This window comes from Otolemur garnettii, unplaced genomic scaffold (assembly GCF_000181295.1).
Source record: "Otolemur garnettii isolate 467f Iridium unplaced genomic scaffold, OtoGar3 scaffold00120, whole genome shotgun sequence".
NCBI classification, from domain to species: domain Eukaryota; kingdom Metazoa; phylum Chordata; class Mammalia; order Primates; family Galagidae; genus Otolemur; species Otolemur garnettii.
Genome location: NW_003852515.1, coordinates 2,016,474 through 2,035,145, shown reverse-complemented (window position 1 = coordinate 2,035,145; position 18,672 = coordinate 2,016,474). Strand labels below are relative to the sequence as shown.

The 18,672-nt window shown below is 36.8% G+C and overlaps 1 protein-coding gene across 1 annotated transcript in view; it reads left to right on the top strand.

Annotated features, from left to right (window-relative positions):
* USPL1 (ubiquitin specific peptidase like 1) overlaps positions 1–18,672 on the top strand; it is a 47,312-nt gene that overhangs the window by 8,885 nt on the left and 19,755 nt on the right. The window contains exons 4-5 of the mRNA XM_003797635.2: positions 8,227–8,833; positions 13,329–13,442. Coding sequence (XP_003797683.1) covers positions 8,227–8,833; positions 13,329–13,442 — 721 coding nt within the window. The remainder of the gene's footprint in view (positions 1–8,226; positions 8,834–13,328; positions 13,443–18,672) is intronic.

Sequence of the window (18,672 nt, the reverse complement as noted above, 5' to 3'; positions counted from 1 at the left end):
CCCTTGGTAGAGTGCTCTGGCATCACAGCTCACAGCAACCTCAAAGTCTTGGGCTTAAGCAATTCTCTTGCCTCAGCCTCCCAAGTAACTGAGACCACAGGTGCATGCCAACGCTAGGATTTTATTGAGAATTTTTGCATCTATATTCCTTAGTGAGATTGGTCTGAAATTCTCCCATTTTAGTTGGGTCTTTTCCTGGTTTTGGTATCAGGGTGAGTTTTTGTTTCATTAATTTTCTGTATGATTCTCTTGTTTTCAGTTTCATTAGTCTCTGATTTAATTTTGGTTATTTCTTTTCTTCTGTTGGGTTTAAGATTATATTGTTCTTCTTTTTCTAATTCTGTAAGATGGTTCATGAGTTTGTTGATGCACACTTTATGTTTTTCAAATGCAGGCATCCAATGTGATAAATTTCTTTCTTGAGACTGCTTTTGCTGTATCCCACAGGTTTTGGTAACTTGTGTCTTCATTGTTGTTATGTTTGAGGAATTTCCTCTTTTATCTCTTCCTGAAGCCAACTGTCATTCAGCATAAGGTTGTTTAATTTCCAAGTCTTTGTGTGGGGATGAATGTTTTTGTTGGAGTTGAGTTCTACTTTTATTGCCTGTGGTCTGAGAAGATAGAAGGTATAATTTTTATTCTTTTAATTTTGCTGAGGTTTGATTTGTATCCTAAGATGTGGTTAATTTTGGAGTACGTTCCATGGGCTGACAAGAAAAATGTATATTCCTTAGCTTTGGGATGGTGTGTTCTGTATATGTCTGTTAATCCCCATTTGTTCTAGGGTCACATTTAAGTCCTTTGTATCTTTGTTTAGTTTCTGTTTAGAGGGTCTGTCAAGTTCTGTCAGAGGGGTTTTAAAGCCCCCTACTATTATGGTGTTAGGGGTTATCATATTGCTCAGACCCATCAAGTTTTGTTTCACAAATCTGGGAGCATTTAAATTGGATGCATAAATATTTAAAATTGAAATATCTTCTTGTTGTATTATTCCTTTGACCAGTATAAAGTGTCCATCTTTGTCTTTCATAACTTTAGTTGCTTTAAATCTACTTGTATCTGAAAATAAGATTGCAGCCCCTCCTTTTCTTCTGATTTTCATTTGCTTGAAATACTATTTTCCATCCTTTAACCCTGAGTCTTGATTTGTCCTTCAAGGCTAGGTGTGTCTCCTGGAGACAGCATATGGATGGCTTGTGCATTTTAATCCAGTTGGCCAGCCTGTGTCTTTTCAGTGGTGAATTCAGTCCATTGACATTTATTGAGAGAATTGATAAGTGTGATGGAGTTCTATTCATCTTTGTGAAAGTCCCTTGTGTAGTTTTATCTTTTGGCACCATTGTGGAAGCTAAGTATTTCATATAGAGCTGGTCTTGTTGTGGCAAATTTCCTCAGTGCTTGCATATTTGCAAAAGATTTGATTTGATTGCTTCATCAATTTTGAAGCTTACTTTAGCAGGATACAGAATTCTGAACTGAAAATTGTGGTGTTTAAGAGTGTTGAAGGTAGATGACCATATTCTTCTGGCTTAGCAGGTTTCAGTTGAAAAGTCTGCTGTCGTCCTAATGACCCTGCCTCTGTAGCTCAGTTGGCACTTATTCCTGGCTGCTTGTAGAATTTTTTCTTTTACCTTCACTTTGGACAGGTTCATTACAGTGTGATTTGGAGAGGCTCTGTTTCAGTTGAGATGACTCAGGGTTTGATATCCATCTGAAAGGAGTATGTGAGGGGCTTTAGTAAAATTGGAAAGTTTTAATTTATGATAGTAGGGCTTCCATTCCTTTGAGACAAGCTTCTTGTCCCTCAGGAATCCCTATTATTAGTATGTTTGAACGCTTCATGAAGTCTCATAATTCTCTAAGTGTCTGTTGTGCTTTCTCTCTCTTCCTTTCTGCCTCTTTAACTACCTGGGTTAACTTGGAAACTTTATCCTCTAGCTCTGAGGTTCTTTCTTCTCCAAGATCCAACCTATTTTGATAAATTTCTATTACATCTTTACATTCCCTGATTGTCTTCTTCATTTGCTTAAGCACTGCCATATCCTTTCTGTATTCTACATATTTCTCATCCAACTTTTGGTTCTATCTTTGCATTTTCTCATTTATTGTCTTTATCATCCATATTGTAAATTCCCTTTATGTTAAAGCCATTAATTCTTTTTTTTTTTTGAGACAGAGCCTCACTATGTTACCCTCAGAGTAGAGTGCTGTGGCATCACAGCTCACAGTAACTTCAAATTCTTGGCCTTCAGCAATTCTCTTGCCTCAGCCTCCCAAGTAGCTAGGACTATAGGCGCCCGCCACAGGGCTCAGCTATGTTTTTGGTTGTAGCTGTCGTTGTTTGGCAGGCCCAGGCTGGATTCAAACCCGCCACCTTAGGTGTATGTGGCTGGCGCCTTATGTTAGCCACTTGAGCCACAGGTGCCGAGCCCATTAATTCTTTATAGGTGGAGTCTTCTGCAGTAGCTGCCTCATGGTCCCTTGGGGGAGTTCCTCTTTTTTTGGTTTTTCATGTTGTCTGAATTTTTCTGTTCACTCCTCCTTATGTGTTCTTTCTTCTTGTTCACCTCCTTGTTCTCCTCCTTTTTCCTTCTCACTGCCTCCTTTGTTTCAAACAGAGGTCCTTGCTCTTAATGATGGTATGTTGCAGTATAACCCCAGGATACCAGGTAGTGTTGTGGTTTTTTTAGGAGACAGCAACCTCAATGGTATTTATTCCAAACTTAGTTTGCCTTTGGTGATCACCTGATTATTTCCTCAGCATTCAGACCCTGTTAGGTTGGGATTGTAAAGCTTACAAGAATCTTTCAGGGGCAGGCCTCACAGTGCCCCTGACTCCAGTTCCCATGGCATGCGGGAATTACTCAGTCTGTCTCAAGAGTAGTGTTCTGATCCTGACAGCTGGAATTAAGACAGCCATGCTTTAAGCCCCTGCTAAGACCTTCTCATGACCTTCCTACAATGGCAGCCTCTGGCCTTGAGACCTTCTCAGTATGGCTAACTTACCAGCCACCCAACCTTTGCCAAATCCACTCCAACCAGCATCCAAATCTGGTTGCTGTATACTGTTTGAGTCTGCCCACTTTTCCAAGCTTTCCCCAACAACTGAAAACCCTGGAATGGCTTCTTCCTATTCTGGACCTCTTTGGGCGGGCAGCCAGCCAATCCCTGCTGGTAACAATTACTTGCCTGATTCATCTGATTTCCAGCACTCCAGTAGACCACCTTGCTGTGCTCCCTGAGCTATGACTTATTTTGTGAAAGTCTTTTGTGTTAAGTTTTATCCTCCTCACTGTGCTCCTTGAGCTATAACTCTCTGAAATGGACCTATCCCAGGTATCACTGGGTTCTCTCTTTTTCCCTAGTCATAGAGAGCTCAGCTGAAGGATCCTTCTAGTCTGCCATCTTGCTCCATCCCCTGAAAGCATTCTTTTTAAGTGAAGGAAAGATAAATCATCAAGAATTATAAGTATATAATTTGCAAATACTAAAAAAAAAAAAAAAAAAAACTTGAGTAATTCATCATTGATCTAATTTAAGAAATTACCAGTAGGAGCTCAGTGTACTTCAGAAACTGGTTTACAACAGTGGTCAACAAACCTTTTCTTTATTTGATATATAAGTTAAGAATGATTTTTATATTTTTTAAATGGTTGGAGAAGAAAATTTTAAAAATGCTCTTTTATAACAAGAAAATTGTATGAAATTCAGATTTCAGTGTTCATAAATAAACATATTGGAACATAGCCAAGCCCAATCACTTTGTATTGTCTATGGCTGCTTTTGCACCATAACAACTAAATTGTGACAGAGACTGTGTAGCTCATAAAATCTAAATATTTATTATCTGGCCTTTTATCAGCAAACTTTGCTTCACTGATAAGGTGAACTTACAGATCCTTGGTGTGTAAGACTTCTGAATCAAATTAATTTCTGAAGAGTTCTGTTACAAAACTTGGAGATCTGTCCAGGTGCGTGGCTCATGCCTATAATCCTAGCACTCTGGGAGGCTGAGGCAGGTGGATTGCCTTAGCTGACAGTTTCGAGACCAGCCTAAGCAAATGCGAGACCCTGTCTCTAAAAAATAGCCAGGCGATGTGGCCAGTGTCTCTAGTTCCAGTTACTTGGGAGGCTGAGACAAGAGAATAGCTGGAGCCCAAGAGTTGGAGCTGCTGTGGGCTCAGACACCATGGCACTCTATCAAGGGTGACAAAGTGAGACTCTGTCTCAAAATAAAATGAAATGAAATAAAATAAAATTAAGAGATTACTGGGCTATTAAATTGCAAATAGCCATTTGGAAAACCCTTTTCATCAGGTATTCATATTAAAATATTTCTTGATTTGTAAGCACCAGTATTTAAGGCTCTGAAAATTAATATCAAATTAAAACTCAAGCATTTTCAAACAGTATGAAATTTTAACTTTTTCCTTTTAGGGGGGTGGGAAATAGCTTATTCATTGTTTATTGTGGAACAGTTTATTATTTGGCTATTTTTTAAAAGAATAAGAAATGTATAATAAAGAGGTTTTTAAATCATTAGTGTGTTAATTCATGAATGGAAACACTTTGGGCATACCTTATAGGTATTTACTTATCCAAATATAAGATGACATTATGTTTTCCTTATTCCTATTTTACAGGAATGAAATAGGAATTTATTTAAGCTGCTCCAAAGAACAGTGAAAGAAACAGGATTAGTTTTTTTTTTTCAGCATTAGATTTTAAGTGATATTAGGTGTTTATGCTAGGCTCGAAAATTAATCCTTTTTGTATAGCTTTTATGATTTTTTTAAAGACAGATCAAAAACTTTATTCTAGCTATAAATGTGACCCATATTCACTGAAAACAGAAACTAAAATAAGGCATAAAGAGGTAACAATCTAAACACATTAATTTATAAAAGGGAAAAATCAGGACAGGGACATGATTATATTTTAGATTGACCCTATGATGGAAGCACAGAGTATATAAAGAAAAATCAGTGAAGACATTTGCAGACAGTGTGAGCCATTTAGGCTACTAAGTTTTGTAACCCCACAGCCTCTTATGATTTATTGTTCTTAATTAAGTAGTGATGCAGGGAATATATGTACATTATCATCTTGACTATTTGAGATTAGTTTAGGGTTTTTATTTCTGTATTGAGGGGGTGTTGATCTTTAAAAAAATTTTTTTAAATTTTTTTCTCAGCAATTTTTTTCCTAGAAATTTAATTTTTAAATTAAAAAAACATACAAAATTTATGATCAACCATTTTTAAGTATAGGGTTCAGGAATATTAGGAATATTCATGTTCACCAGATCTCTAGAACATTTTTTCATCTTACAAAAATCAAATTGTGCCCTTTAAACAACTACATCCCATCTCCCTCTCCCATATCCCCTGGCAAACACCATTCTACTTTTGTTTCTATGAATCTGACTGGTGTTAAGTACCTCATATAAATGGAATCATATGGTATTTGTCCTTTTTGTGACTAGCTTATTTTACTCAGCATAATGTCCTCAAGGTTCATCCATGTTGTAGCATGTGACAGGATTGTCTTCATTTTTAAGACTGAATAATACTAAATTGTATTTACATACCACATTTTCCTTGTCCATTCACCTATCTGCAGACATTTATTTGAGTTGCTTCCAATTTTTGGTTCTTTGAATAATGCTGCAGTGAACATGGGAGTGCTGGTGTCTGTGAAATCATACTTTTCAATTTTTTTGGATATGTACTTTTTAATGATACTTCTAATAGTTATTTTTGTTGATTTTAAAGTATTCTCAGTTTTCTGACATGGTAGGATTAGGAAATAATCTCAAGGTATAAAACTTATGATGGCTTGACTGTCATCATCAAGCAAACTTTGCTTTTCTGATAAAGTGAACTTACAGATCTCTGGTGTATAAGAACCCTGAATCTAATTAATTTCTGAAGAGTTCTGTTATTTTTTTTGAAGTTTTTTTAAATTGTTTTTTATTAAATCATAACTTTGTACATTGATGGGGTTAAGGGTACTGCATTATGCATTTATGGGGTTCAGGGTATTGCATTATAAAATTTGGAGACCCAGCTGGGTACAGTGGCTCACGCCCATAATCCTAGCACTCTAGGAGGCTGAGGCTTCCAGACAGCTGATTCCTTAGAGCATAATGAATTTTTGGAAGCTAATTGGTAACAGAAGTAAATAGAATGTACCCTTTTTTTTTTTTTTTTTTAGAGACAGAATGTCATTTTACTGCCCTTGGTAGAGTGCTGTGATGTCACAGCTCACAGCAACCTCCAACTCCTGGGCTTAGGTGATTTTCTTGCCTCAGCCTCCCGAGTAGCTGGGACTACAGGTGCCTAGCAAATGCCCAGCTATTTTTTTGTTGTAGTTTGGCTGGGGCTGGGTTTGAACCTGCCACCCTCGGTGTATGGGGCGGGCACCCTACTCACTGAGCCACAGGTGCTGCCCAAACATACCCTTTTATACTAAAGAATAAGTGTGGTATTATGAATGAATGTTCAATTGTATAGAAGAAGCTTATGATGGGATTTATTGCATTTCATTTATCTGTTACTGTGAAACAAATCACCTTGAAATTTAGTGGCTAACAGATTTTAATGGCTTCATTTATTCTCATGGTTCTGATGGCTGACAAGGCTGTTCTTAACTTACATGGTGTCAGCTGGGACATCCCAGATGTCCATGTAGTAGGCATTTGGTACTAGCTGCTGTTCTGGTGTTCAGCTTAGGCAGTTGGGGTGGGGTGGGGGGGGTCTCATTTCTTTGCCATGAGGGTCTCTCCATGTGGCTCGCTGGGCTCTTCACAGCATGATAGCTGGGACCAAGAAGGAGTGTTCCAGAAGATGGGCTCCAAGATGACAAGCCCAGTGAGCCAGTGCCTGTCAGGCTTCCATGTGCATCATGTGTGTGCTAATGTCCCATCAAAGCTAGTCATAGCGTGGCAGCTCGATGCCTGTGACTGAAGTGGCTAAGGCGCCAGTCACGTACACCTGAGGTGGTGGGTTCTAATCCAGCCCGGGCCCGCCAAACAACAACAGCTGCAGCCAAAAAATAGCCAGGCGCTGTGGCAGGCGCCTGTGGTACCAGCTACTTGGGAGGCTGAGGCAGGAGACTTGCTTGAGCCCGAGAGTTGGAGGTTGCTGTGAGCTGTGATGCCATAGCACTCTACCCAGGGGGACAGCTTGAGGCTCTGTCTCAAAAAAAAAAGAATCTAGTCACATAGAAACGCCAAGTCTTGTGGTAGGGGACGAACTCTGGGAAGGCCTGAATTACCAGGAGGTATAAGTCACTAGGGCCACCAAGGCAGCAGTCTACTATCATAATTGTGTAAAAGAAAGTTTATTTTAAATGAAGGCATTTAATGTATAGGTTTCTTGAATTTATCTGGTAAAACATTCTGGTAGTTTTCAAATTTAGGAAGGATTCACTGATTTATTTTAGTAATTTGTTCAAATTTTTGCTATTTGGGTGAAATTGTATTAATGCACAATAAGATTTGATTAGGTCATTAAAATTCAGCCACTTTGACTCTAAACCCAGTAAGAATGTAGAACAGCAGCCAGAGCAGTGGCTCCTGCCCATCATCCCAATGACTCAGAGGCCTGGGTAACCTTGAACCCAGGAGTTTACTACCAGCCTGGGCAGCATAGCCAGACCATGTCTCTTTGTTTATTCATTTTATTTTTAAATTTTGTATAGAGACAACATCTGTTTAAAAAAAATAAAAGGTTGAAACAACAGCAGTACTCTCAGATTCATTCTCAGTTTCAAAATATAGGAAACATACACTTTTTTAATTTGAAATTACTTTTGAAACTTTTATGTTATGTTAAAAAGTTTATGTTAAACATTTTAGTTTTATGCAGTTTATCTTTCCCAAAGGAGTAACATTTATTATAGAATGTTTCTTTACATTGTTGGAAATTTTAAATTGACTTGACATTCAATTGTTTTTTTAAAAGCAAAAATATGTATGTTTTCCTTGTTAGCTTATCTCATGTTACTCAGGGTAAACCCTTGATTGTTCAAATTAAGTAGGAAAAATTATTCTTTAGGAGGGCCCAATTTTGTATTCAATAGTTGTGTTTGTAGTTCAGATTTATACCGCATGTCAGATTAATGCTGATATCTTACATATGTTAATGACATAGAAACTGTAAAGTAAAACTTGAACTTATTTGAATATTTGTAGTATTTATCATTTTATTGTTTTCTTTCTAGTGCATCTATCCTTTGTCCTCTAAATCGCTAAATAAACTAATTTCTCCTGATTCAGAAGAGTGTCATACTCTAAGTAAGCCTCAAAAAAGAAAGATCTTGGAAGCCAACTGTAAAGATTCACTTTTAGTAAATTCCAAAAAGACTAGAAATCATATTGTTGCTGATGAACAGACTTTGAACAGCAAACATAATGGAGAAGTATATGATGAAACCTCATCAAATCCAATTAAGACAGCTGATTCCTTGGAACAGAATGCGATTTTGGAAGCTGATATTGTTGACTCAGCTACTGAAAAAGATCTTACTACAGTTGATGTCTCTGGAACTGTGGGGACTTCCCCTCAAAATGAAGGATGCTCTTCTGAACTGGAAATGGCATTGGAAAGCAAATGTACATCATTTCACCAGGCTTTATGTGTCCAATGGAAAAATGCTTATGCTCTCTGTTGGTTAGACTGTATCCTGTCAGCTTTGGTGCACTTGGAAGGGTTAAAGAACACTGTGACTCAACTGTGCTCTAAGGAGGACTCTGTATTCTGGCAGCTGTTCGCAAAATACAATCAAGCAAATAAGCTTCTATACGCCAATCAATTGGATGGAGTTAAAGGTTGGCACTAATATTTTATTTCTCTTTAATTCTTAAAGATATTAATGTGGCAGTTTGTCTCGCAGCATATGGGAAAGATGTCATCTGTAGCTTCTGTTTTATACAGAGATTTGGGAGTAAGGAATTCAAGGACAGTATGAAACTTGGAATGATACCAGTTGTATTATCACAACTGCCCCAAAGCTAGTCATTTTCAAAAACTAAAGAAGAGGCTATGGATGTTTCTTAGCCTGTCGGGATAATAGAGGCCATCATAGATTGCATCAAAGTAAAATTTTAAATTTCTAAACTACTGAAAAGCAGAATGAAGAAGTAAATAAAATCACCCACAATTCTCCAACCCCCCCCCCCCAAATCTCTCATCACTATAATTATGCCTGATTTGTAAGTTAAACCTGATCACTGGTGTGTATCTACAGGAAAAAACATAGTGTATATAGGATTCCGTACTATCTGATGTTACAGGAACCCACTGGAGGTCTTAGAAGGTATCCTTTGCAGATAAGGGCGGAACAGATAGTACTGGATTCTATATATACTATTTTTTCTTATACAAACATACTTATCGATCAAGTTTAGTTAGTATTAAATTAATCTGGCTCAGCATGTTGCCATCAGTTGGAACATATTTCTGATCATGTGTTCCACAGATGTATTGCTTTTTTTCATCTTAACTAAGCACCACCATACAGTGTGGCTATAACTTTTGTAGTTTGAAGTATGACAGCAAAACTAGCATGAATTTCTTTTTCCACTTCACAGTTTCATTGATCAGAGATAGGTTGTCTTAGAGACCTTAGCAACCTCAGCATATGATTTTTTTCTTTCTTTCTAGGTCAACAACTTACACTTAAAGGAAGCACTCTATGGCTTCTCTTTGTCATATTAGAATTGCTAGCATCTCTACTCTTGCCCTTTGTGGCTACTATTAAATCAAATAATGACTTGAACACAAGCACTGCAACGCCACCACAGTCAACCTGATAATCTAGGTGGCTACTCAGTGACTCATAGACAGGGAGTGTAGACAGCACTGGGTACTTGGGACAAAGGGAGGATTCACTGGCAGGGGGTGGGGACAGGGCAGGAGGGTACAAGATTTTATCTCACTAAGAATGGTGTGAAATTTGAAGTTTATGAATTATTTCTGGAATTTTCCAGGTAATGTTTTTAGACCATCTTCTACTCAGGTAACTGAAACCATTAGGAAGCAAAACTACTCGTAAGGAGGGACTACTGTATTGCCTCATCTAGTTTGTTTTGAACTTCATAAAAAGAATGTCCTGTAATATACCCTCTGGGACCTCTCTTTTTCTTTTTGTAAAGATGTATCTATAGAGCTGCTTCGCTTCATTTTCATTGCTGTATAATATTTCTATTTGGTAGATATAACAGTTTATTTGTTCACCTGTGGGTGGACAATTGGTTATTTTTTGCCATAATGAATATGAATACTGCTGCTGTGACCGCTCTTGGGCAGATCTCCTGGGGCTTGGTACAAGCATTTCCCTTCAACATACCTTAGGAGTGGAATTGCCAAATCATAGGTCTGAGTCCAGATTTAGAAGATAATAGCAGTTTTCCCAAATGGTTGTACCTGTATAGTGCTTCCATTAACTATATTAGAGATATTCCTGATTCATATGTTTTCCCTAGATTATTTTCATACTTTGAGATTTTTACTTTGAGTGGGGTAAAATGAACAATGGTCTTAATTTGCCTTTCTCATATTTTAGAGAGGTTGTTGGCTCTTCATGTTTATGTTGATCAGATTTGTTCCCTCTTGTATGAAATGCCTGTTTAAGTCTTATCCCTGTTCTGTTGATTGTCATGCTTATGTGGGGTTTTGTATATCCTTTTTGCCATTTTTATGTCAGATAAGTGTTGCTGAATCTCCCAATATGTGACATATGTATTTACTTTTCAAAAGCTGTTTTGATTTACAGGGAAATCTTTAGCTTTCCTTTTGAAGCTAGTAATATTTGTGGCTTTTTAAAAGAAATATTTTCTTTCTCTAAGAACAAAAAGTCATTTATCTGCATTTTCACTGAAAATAAAGTTTTGCTTTTTTTTTTTTTTGAGACACAGTTTAACTTGGTCAGCCTGGGTAGGGTGCTGTGGCGTCATACATAGCTCACGACAACTTAAAACTCTTGGGTTCAAGCGATCCTATTTCCTCAGCCTCCTAAGTAGCTGAGACTACAGTCACCTGCCACAGCGCCCAGCTATAAAGTTTTGCTTTTGACATTGAAATTTTTAATTCAGCTGGAATTAATATTTATGTATGGTATGAGGTTAGAGTCCATTTTTTTAATTTGAATAGCCAGTTTTTCTAGCTCTACTTTTTTCCCTCAATCTGCCATGCTATTTTTGTCATATATGTATTAACATTTCGTATGTGTGTGCCACTGTTCTTTAACTCTGTTTTGTTCTCTTGGTCACTTTTTGTCTGTCCCTGCACCCACAGTGTTTAAATTAGCATGGCTTTTTAAGTCTCACAATCTTGTAAGGCAAGAATCTTCACCTTTATTCAACTTATTTTGAAGTATCTTGGTATTTTTTTTCCTTATCTTGTGCATATATTTTTTTGACCTACATGACATACCAAGCTTTCTTTACTTGACATTGCAATTAATGTCTAAAAAGTGTGACTTTGGTTATGCTGTCTTTTATATGGATTTTGTATGTTGCTTCCCTGTTGTTGACTATTCAGGAACAAGTTTTGCTGTTATGAATTAACACCAGGGCAGATATCCATATATCTTTGGAATCCATTGTTGATTAACATCCTAGTGGGATTATTAAATAGGAATATTAAGGTTCTTGCTCAGTGGCTTTTCAGAAGGATTATACCAATATATAATTTTATTTTCATTGTGTAGTAAAATATATCTCAGCATTCTAACCACTTTGGGCATAAATATTTATAAATGATTTTGTTAGGTAAGAAATGTTTTGCTTAAATTTAGGTTCCTTTGAGACTGGATTTTTTAAAAAATATGTTAGTCATTTGTAGCTTTTTGCAAGTTGGTTTTGATTTCTCAAACATTTTTGCCTTCGATGTTTCTGGGTTTTTTTCTATAATTACAGGAACCCCAGTGCTGAGTAGGTGATAGTTGTTTAGTTGACTAATGTAGAAGAGCAACAGTTTGATATTGGAACTCATTTTTTACAGGATAATTGTAGTTTTTATAATCTGGTTAATTGTTTTTGTTTCAGGTGCATTACTAATGCATTACAAATTTTCTTTTTTAGCATGGTTAACTAACCAAAGTTCTGGTTAATGCGTATGTCATATTGTAGGAGAATACAGATATTTTCACTAGTGAAATATGTAAGTAGCATGTGATCAGGCTGTATGAATTATTTGCAAGATATGTGAGTGAAAAGATTCATGTATAGCTTGAGAGTAACGAGTCAGATGAATACAGAAGCTTTTATTCAAAATAATTTTCTTATTAAAAGTTTTTTGTCATGGTAATTTTATCTTGAGGACTTTTAACTCTAAAGAAGTGATCAAAAATATGGTGGACAGGTATGTGCCCAAAGACACTCATCACAGTGGCATTTATACTAGAGAAAAAAGAAACAAATGTATAGCAATAGGGGGACAATTAATAGGACTGTTTCAGTCACAGTATAATAAACAGCCTGCAAAGTTTCTAATGAAGCAAATACGTGTAGACAAAACAAGATATGGAATTAAATAAACACTATGGTGCCATTGAAGATCCATTTACACCCCACAGAAATACATAGGAGGGCAAATGCCAAATAATACTTTGGGAAAGAATCATAACATTAAGATTCCTCATAGCTTGGCGCCCATAGCACAGTGGTTACGGCACCGGCCACATGCACAGAGGCTGGTGGGTTCCAACCTGGCCAGGGCCAGCTAAACAGTGACAACTACAGCAAAAAAATAGCCAGGCATGGTGGCAGATACCTGTAGTTCAGCTACTTGGGAAGCTGAGGCAAGAGAATCGCTTAAGCCCAAGAGTTTGAGGTTGCTGTGAGCTCTCTGATGCCATTGCACTCTACCAAGGGCAACAGAGTAACACTCTGTCTCAAAAAAAAAAAAAAGACTCCTCATAAATTGATGTGTTCTTATGACCTAGCTAAACCTAGTAAAAATTATACATAAAATACAAAATAGAATAAATGATTAGATGCTGTTTCTAGGATAAATAATAATTGCACATAAAGAGATAACTTCAGCTGTTTCAGAGATGCACAATATCTGAAAGGTTAGTTATTTTCCTTAAGACTGTGATTATTTGGATGAGAAAGGCTTTCACTGAAATTTTACCCAGGCAGTAAGTACTAATAATTTTGTGCTGATAATATTAAGGGAATATATGGTATATAAAACAGAGGAAGAGGAATTAAGGAAATTGTTTTTTGTCTCTTTGCAAAACTTACTGATGAACTTTCATTCATTTTTCTGTGGAAAGATATACATTGATGAGGAATTAATAATGTATATTTTATTTAGATGGAGATTGTAAAAAACTTAATTCAGAAATATATGCGGAAATAGAGACCTGTCTGAATGAAGTCAGAGATGAAATTTTTATTAGACTTCAGCCCCAGCTTAGATGCACATTAGGTAAGTAATTGGTGTAACTTAACTATTACTCATCTACCATATAGAAATATGTACATCATAAGGTGATATATTGTTTTATTACTTTGGGAGAGAGAATCTCTGGTAGTTTGACTTAGGAAATCTGACACTGGTAAAAATCATTGTTGGGCAGAACTATTTCATATAAATATGGAGACTGGTGTTACCCACTTTTGAGAGTGGGTACAGTTCTCTGAACCAGAATATGGAGGAGGGATATCATTCCCCAGTACTTTTCCCAGAAAATTAATGGAACATTTTCAGCCTTATGCTGTGCATTAAAAAACACCTATAGAATTTAGAAGTAAATGCCAGTGCTAGGGAACAATACCAGGCCAATTAAATCAGAACCTCAGAGATGGGGCTCAGGTAATCAGTAATTTTTAGAAGCCCCTACATGATTCCCATGTATGGACAGGGTTGAAAATCTATGACCTAAACCAACCATAGTAGTTTTACTATTACTATGAGTGATTGGTTTAGGAATGAACATGTACAGTTTTGGCCAATGGGAGAAATATACTGATGACCTTTTGGGAATGCTTTCTCGCCTTTAGTTTTTTTTTTTTTTTATTTCAGATTAATATGAGGGTATAAACAGTTTACAGTGTTTGCATTTGTTAGGTATAGGCCTTATAGTTGTACTTCTCACCCAGGAGGTATGTCATATACCCTTACATTGTGCTTATTAGGTGAGAGCACACCAATCCCTTCCCTTCTGCTCCTCCTCCCACTTGAATTAAATTGAGTTTTTCTCTTAATTGTGTTTTTCTCCTGTGTGGGCATATATTAATTCATCTGCTAGCTTTATTTTAGTATTGAGTACATTGGATACTTGGCTTTTCCATTCTTGTGATATTTACTAAGGAGAATGTTCTCCAATTCTATCCAGGTTAATACAAAAGATGTAAAATCTCCCCATCTTTTTTTATAGCTGAACAGTATTCCATAGTATACATATACCACAGTTTATTAATCCATTCATGGGTTGGTGGGCACTTGGGCTGATTCCACATCTTGTCAGTTGTAAATTGAACTGTTGTAATCTAGTGCAAATGTCCTTATGATAAAATAATGTGTTTTCTTCTGGGTAGATGCCTAGTAGTGGGATTTGCAGGGTCAAATGGGATGTCTAATTTGACTTCTTAGAGGATTCTCCATACTTCTTTTCAAAGAGGCTGTATTAGTTTGCAGTCCCACCAACAGTGTAAAAGTGTTCCCTTCTCTCCATATCCATGCCAGCCTCTGCAGCTTTGGGACTCTGTGATGTTGGCTATTTATTCTCACTGGGGTTAGATGATATATTAGGGTGGTTTTGATCTGCCTTGTTCTGATAATTAGGGACGATGAGCATTTTTCATTTGTTGGCGATTTGCCTGTCTTCTTCAGAGAAGGTTCTGTTCATGTCTCTTGCTCAGCTATAGATGGGATTGTTTGTTCTTTTTTTTGTTGATTAATTTGAGTTCTTATGGATTCTAGTTATCAACCCTTTGTCAGATTTGTAACATGCAAGTATCTTTTCCCATTGTGAAGGTTGTCTAATTGTTGTGTCCTTATCTTTGAAGAAGCTTTTTAGCTTAATTAAGTCCCATTTTTTTTGTTGTTGTGATTGCCAATGAAGTCTGCTTCATAAATACTTTCCCTAGGCCAATATCATCAAGAGTTTTTCCCACACTTTCTACTAGGTTTTTTGTCATTTTATGTACGTAGATTTAAATATTTTATCAATAGTGAATCAGTTTTTGCAGTTGGTGAAAGGTACAGGTCTACCTGTACCTTTTAGATGTGGTTATCCAATTCTCCCATTACCATTTATTGAATAGGGATTCTTTTCCCCAATTAATGCTTTTGTTTGGTTTATCAAAGATGAGATGGTGATAGTAGGTTGGTTTCATCTCTTGGTTTTCTATTCTGTTGCATATGTCTATGTCTCTATTTTTGTGCTAATACCATGCTTTTGATCACTATGAACTTTTAACATAACCTGAAGTCTGATAAGAGTGATTCCTCTGGCTTTGTTTTTATTACTGAGAATTGCTTTGGCTGTATGGTGTTTTTTCTGGTTCCTTAGAAAATGAAGAACTATTTTTTCACATTCTTCAAAGTATGTTGGTATTTTAATGGGATTGCATTAAATCTGTAAGTTGCTTTGAGTAATATAGACATTTTAACAATGTTGATTCTTTCCGGCCAAGAGCATGGTTTATTCTTCCATTTGTTAATGTCTTCAGCTATTTCTTTTCTTAGGGTTTCATAATTCTCTTTGTAGAGATCCTTCACGTCCTTTGTTAGATATATTCCCAGGTATTTCATTTTGTTTGAAGCTGCTGTGAAAGGTACTGTGTCCTTGATTTGCTTCTTAACTAGACTGTTATTGGTATATGACATTACTATATTTCTTGATCTCTTCCAGGAGTCTTGTGGTTGAATCTCTGGGGGTTTCTAAGTCTAAGACCATAAGCAAAGAGTGAGACTTTGACCTCCTCTGCTCCCATTTGGATGCCTTCATAGCCTTATCTTGCCTGATAGCATTAGCTAAAACTTCCAGAACAATGGTGAATAGTAGTGATAGTAGACATCCTTGTCTAGTTTTTCTCACCTTTAAAAGAGGCACAAGATTTCTCAAAGCAAACCAAGTAGACTAAAATAAATAAATAAAAAGCATAAGACCTGCTTTGTCCTTTGAATTGTTTTTTTGGCTAGGGGGTGCAGAGTGAAGCAAGGAAGCCAGAGTCTCCATTCAGATCTTTCTAAATTTTTTTAGTTATTACAAAAACAAGCTGCTAGTGATTTTATTTTATTTATTTTTTTCAGAGGGATATCTTTTTATTTCCCATTTATTCTTGTAATTCTCCTATTAGTGTTGGTAGCAGAATATAAGATGCTACCTAGTAGTAATTACCCATATTAAATATCAGTATCTGCTAGTTTTTCTCTCAGTGGGTGGCATTTTTCCCATTAGATCCAGATAATGTATCTGGTAGCATTGTCTTTTGTACATGACCTACTTCTTTGTCATAGCATTCTGCTGGTTTTCTACTTTTTTTTTTTCGTATTTTTTAAAATTGATGTATAATGTACATTTATTTCATTTTTCACTGACTCTTACATCTATAATTTACTGTTATTTATTTTTTACTTTTTTTTATTTTTTGAAACAGAGTCTCCCTCTGAGTCTACCCTGGATAGAATGCCATGGCATCATAGGTCACAGCAACCTCAAACACCTGGGTTCCACCAATCCTCTTGCCTCAGCCTCCTGACTAGCCTGGGACTACAGGAGTGCGCCACAACCCCTGCTAGTTTTTTTGTTTTTAGTAAAGATCAAATCTTTTGCTCCTGAGCTTAGGCTGTCTTATCAGCCTTGGTCTCCCTGAGTGCTAGGATTTCCCTGTTCTTAAATAGTCTGATTTTCCATGTTTCAAATCTCTGGCATTGCCTTTTGTAGGTCTAAAGAACCGTTCTAATTTATCATCTGTGGAATTTCAGCTGCAATGAATTTTCTTTATCATAGTATAAATTATATACATTTAGTAAAACTCTTAAAAATGTATATAGTTGGCTTGGCTCCTGTAGCTCAGCAGCTAGAGTGCCAGCCACATACACTGGAGCTGACAGGTTTAAATCCAGCCTAGGCCTGCCAAACAACAATGACAACTGCAACCAAAAAATGGGTGGGCATGTGGCTGGCACCTGTGGTCCCAGCTGCTTGGGAGGCTGAGGCAAGAGAATCGCTAGAGCCCAGGAGTTTGAGGTTGCTGTGAGCTGTGACGCCATGGCACTCTACCCAGGGTGACAGTAGTGAGACTCTGTCTCAAAAAAAAAAGGTATATAGTTGTGTTACCATCACTACAGTCAAGTACAGGAAGCTGTATCAGCTTGAACATTTTCACTACACTCCTTTGTAGTCAAACCTTTTCTCAACCCCAACCACTTACCTGTTGGATGAATACTCATTTCAAAGGATACTTTTCCCTAAGATCCTTAGAGTATAGCTAGAGGGGTTTCCATGTTGCCTTTCCCTCTTAGAGAAACCTAAAATGTTTTGCTCAAGGTTCCTAGTGTAGTTTCCAGTTGAATTAAAGAATAATTTGTCTTCCAATCTGAATCACCTGATAATTATATTTGAAACAAAGTTATATGGAGGCTCCACCTCCTTGGGCCTAGTTTTCTATGTAACAGAAGAAATTTTTAAATTATTATTTTTATGTGATCATAATAATTGAGCAAAGCATATAGTACCGTAGGAATCTTCTCTTGTTGGTACTACCCAGTCAGCAGTGATAGGTGCTAAATTAGAGCTGACGTTCTTACTAATGAAATCTAATCTTTGCCCCAAAGTCTTACCCATCTGTATGTTGTCATTCTGAATGTTAGTCTTTATTTTAAAGTAGTAAAGATGTGAAAGTAGGATCTATACTGACCCTGAATGTTGATTAAACTTTTAGGTTTAGCTTCTTTATCATTTATTGTTTTTAAAAAACACATTGTGAACTAGCTTTGCGGTCCCTCCCTGCAATTTAAAAAATAAAATGTTACAAATTCTACAGAAGCCCCTTGTGTGTTCTTCCCCTGTTCTTCTTTATCTTCCCTTAAAGGTAACTGCTATCTTGAATTTGCTATTTTCTTTCTCTTCAGTGTTTGTACTTTTTTTAAAAAAAAGCAAAAGCTAATATTGGTATGGTTTCTTCTTATTTATGTAAGTCCGAAGACTAATTTACTTTTTGAGTAGGCAGATGAGTCGAGATCAGAAGCCTCCCCCTGTGGTTACTTTATACTGTGACAGAAGTGTTTGTACAGGTAAGAGGCTGTCCAGTAAATAGTACCGCTTCAGTGGGCTCCTGACCCACAAGGAAAGTTGGGTACCTGCTTCACATCATATTCAGAAAGAATCTTCAGCATATTTTAAGATCTAAATATGGACCGGATGTGGTAGCTCATGCCTGTAATCCTAGCACTCCAGAAGACCAAGGCAGGGGGATCCCTTAAATTCAGGAGTTAAAGTCCAGCCTGAGTAAGAGTGAGACCCCATCTCTACTAAAAATAGAATAATTAGCCAGAGTGTTGTGGCAAGTACCTGTAGTCCCAGCTAATTGGGAGGCTGAAACAGAAGGATGACTTGAACCCAAGAATTTGAGATTATGATGTAGTCTAAATTCCATAGCACTCTAGCCTGGCCATCTGACTGAGACTCTTTTTTTTTTTTTTTTTT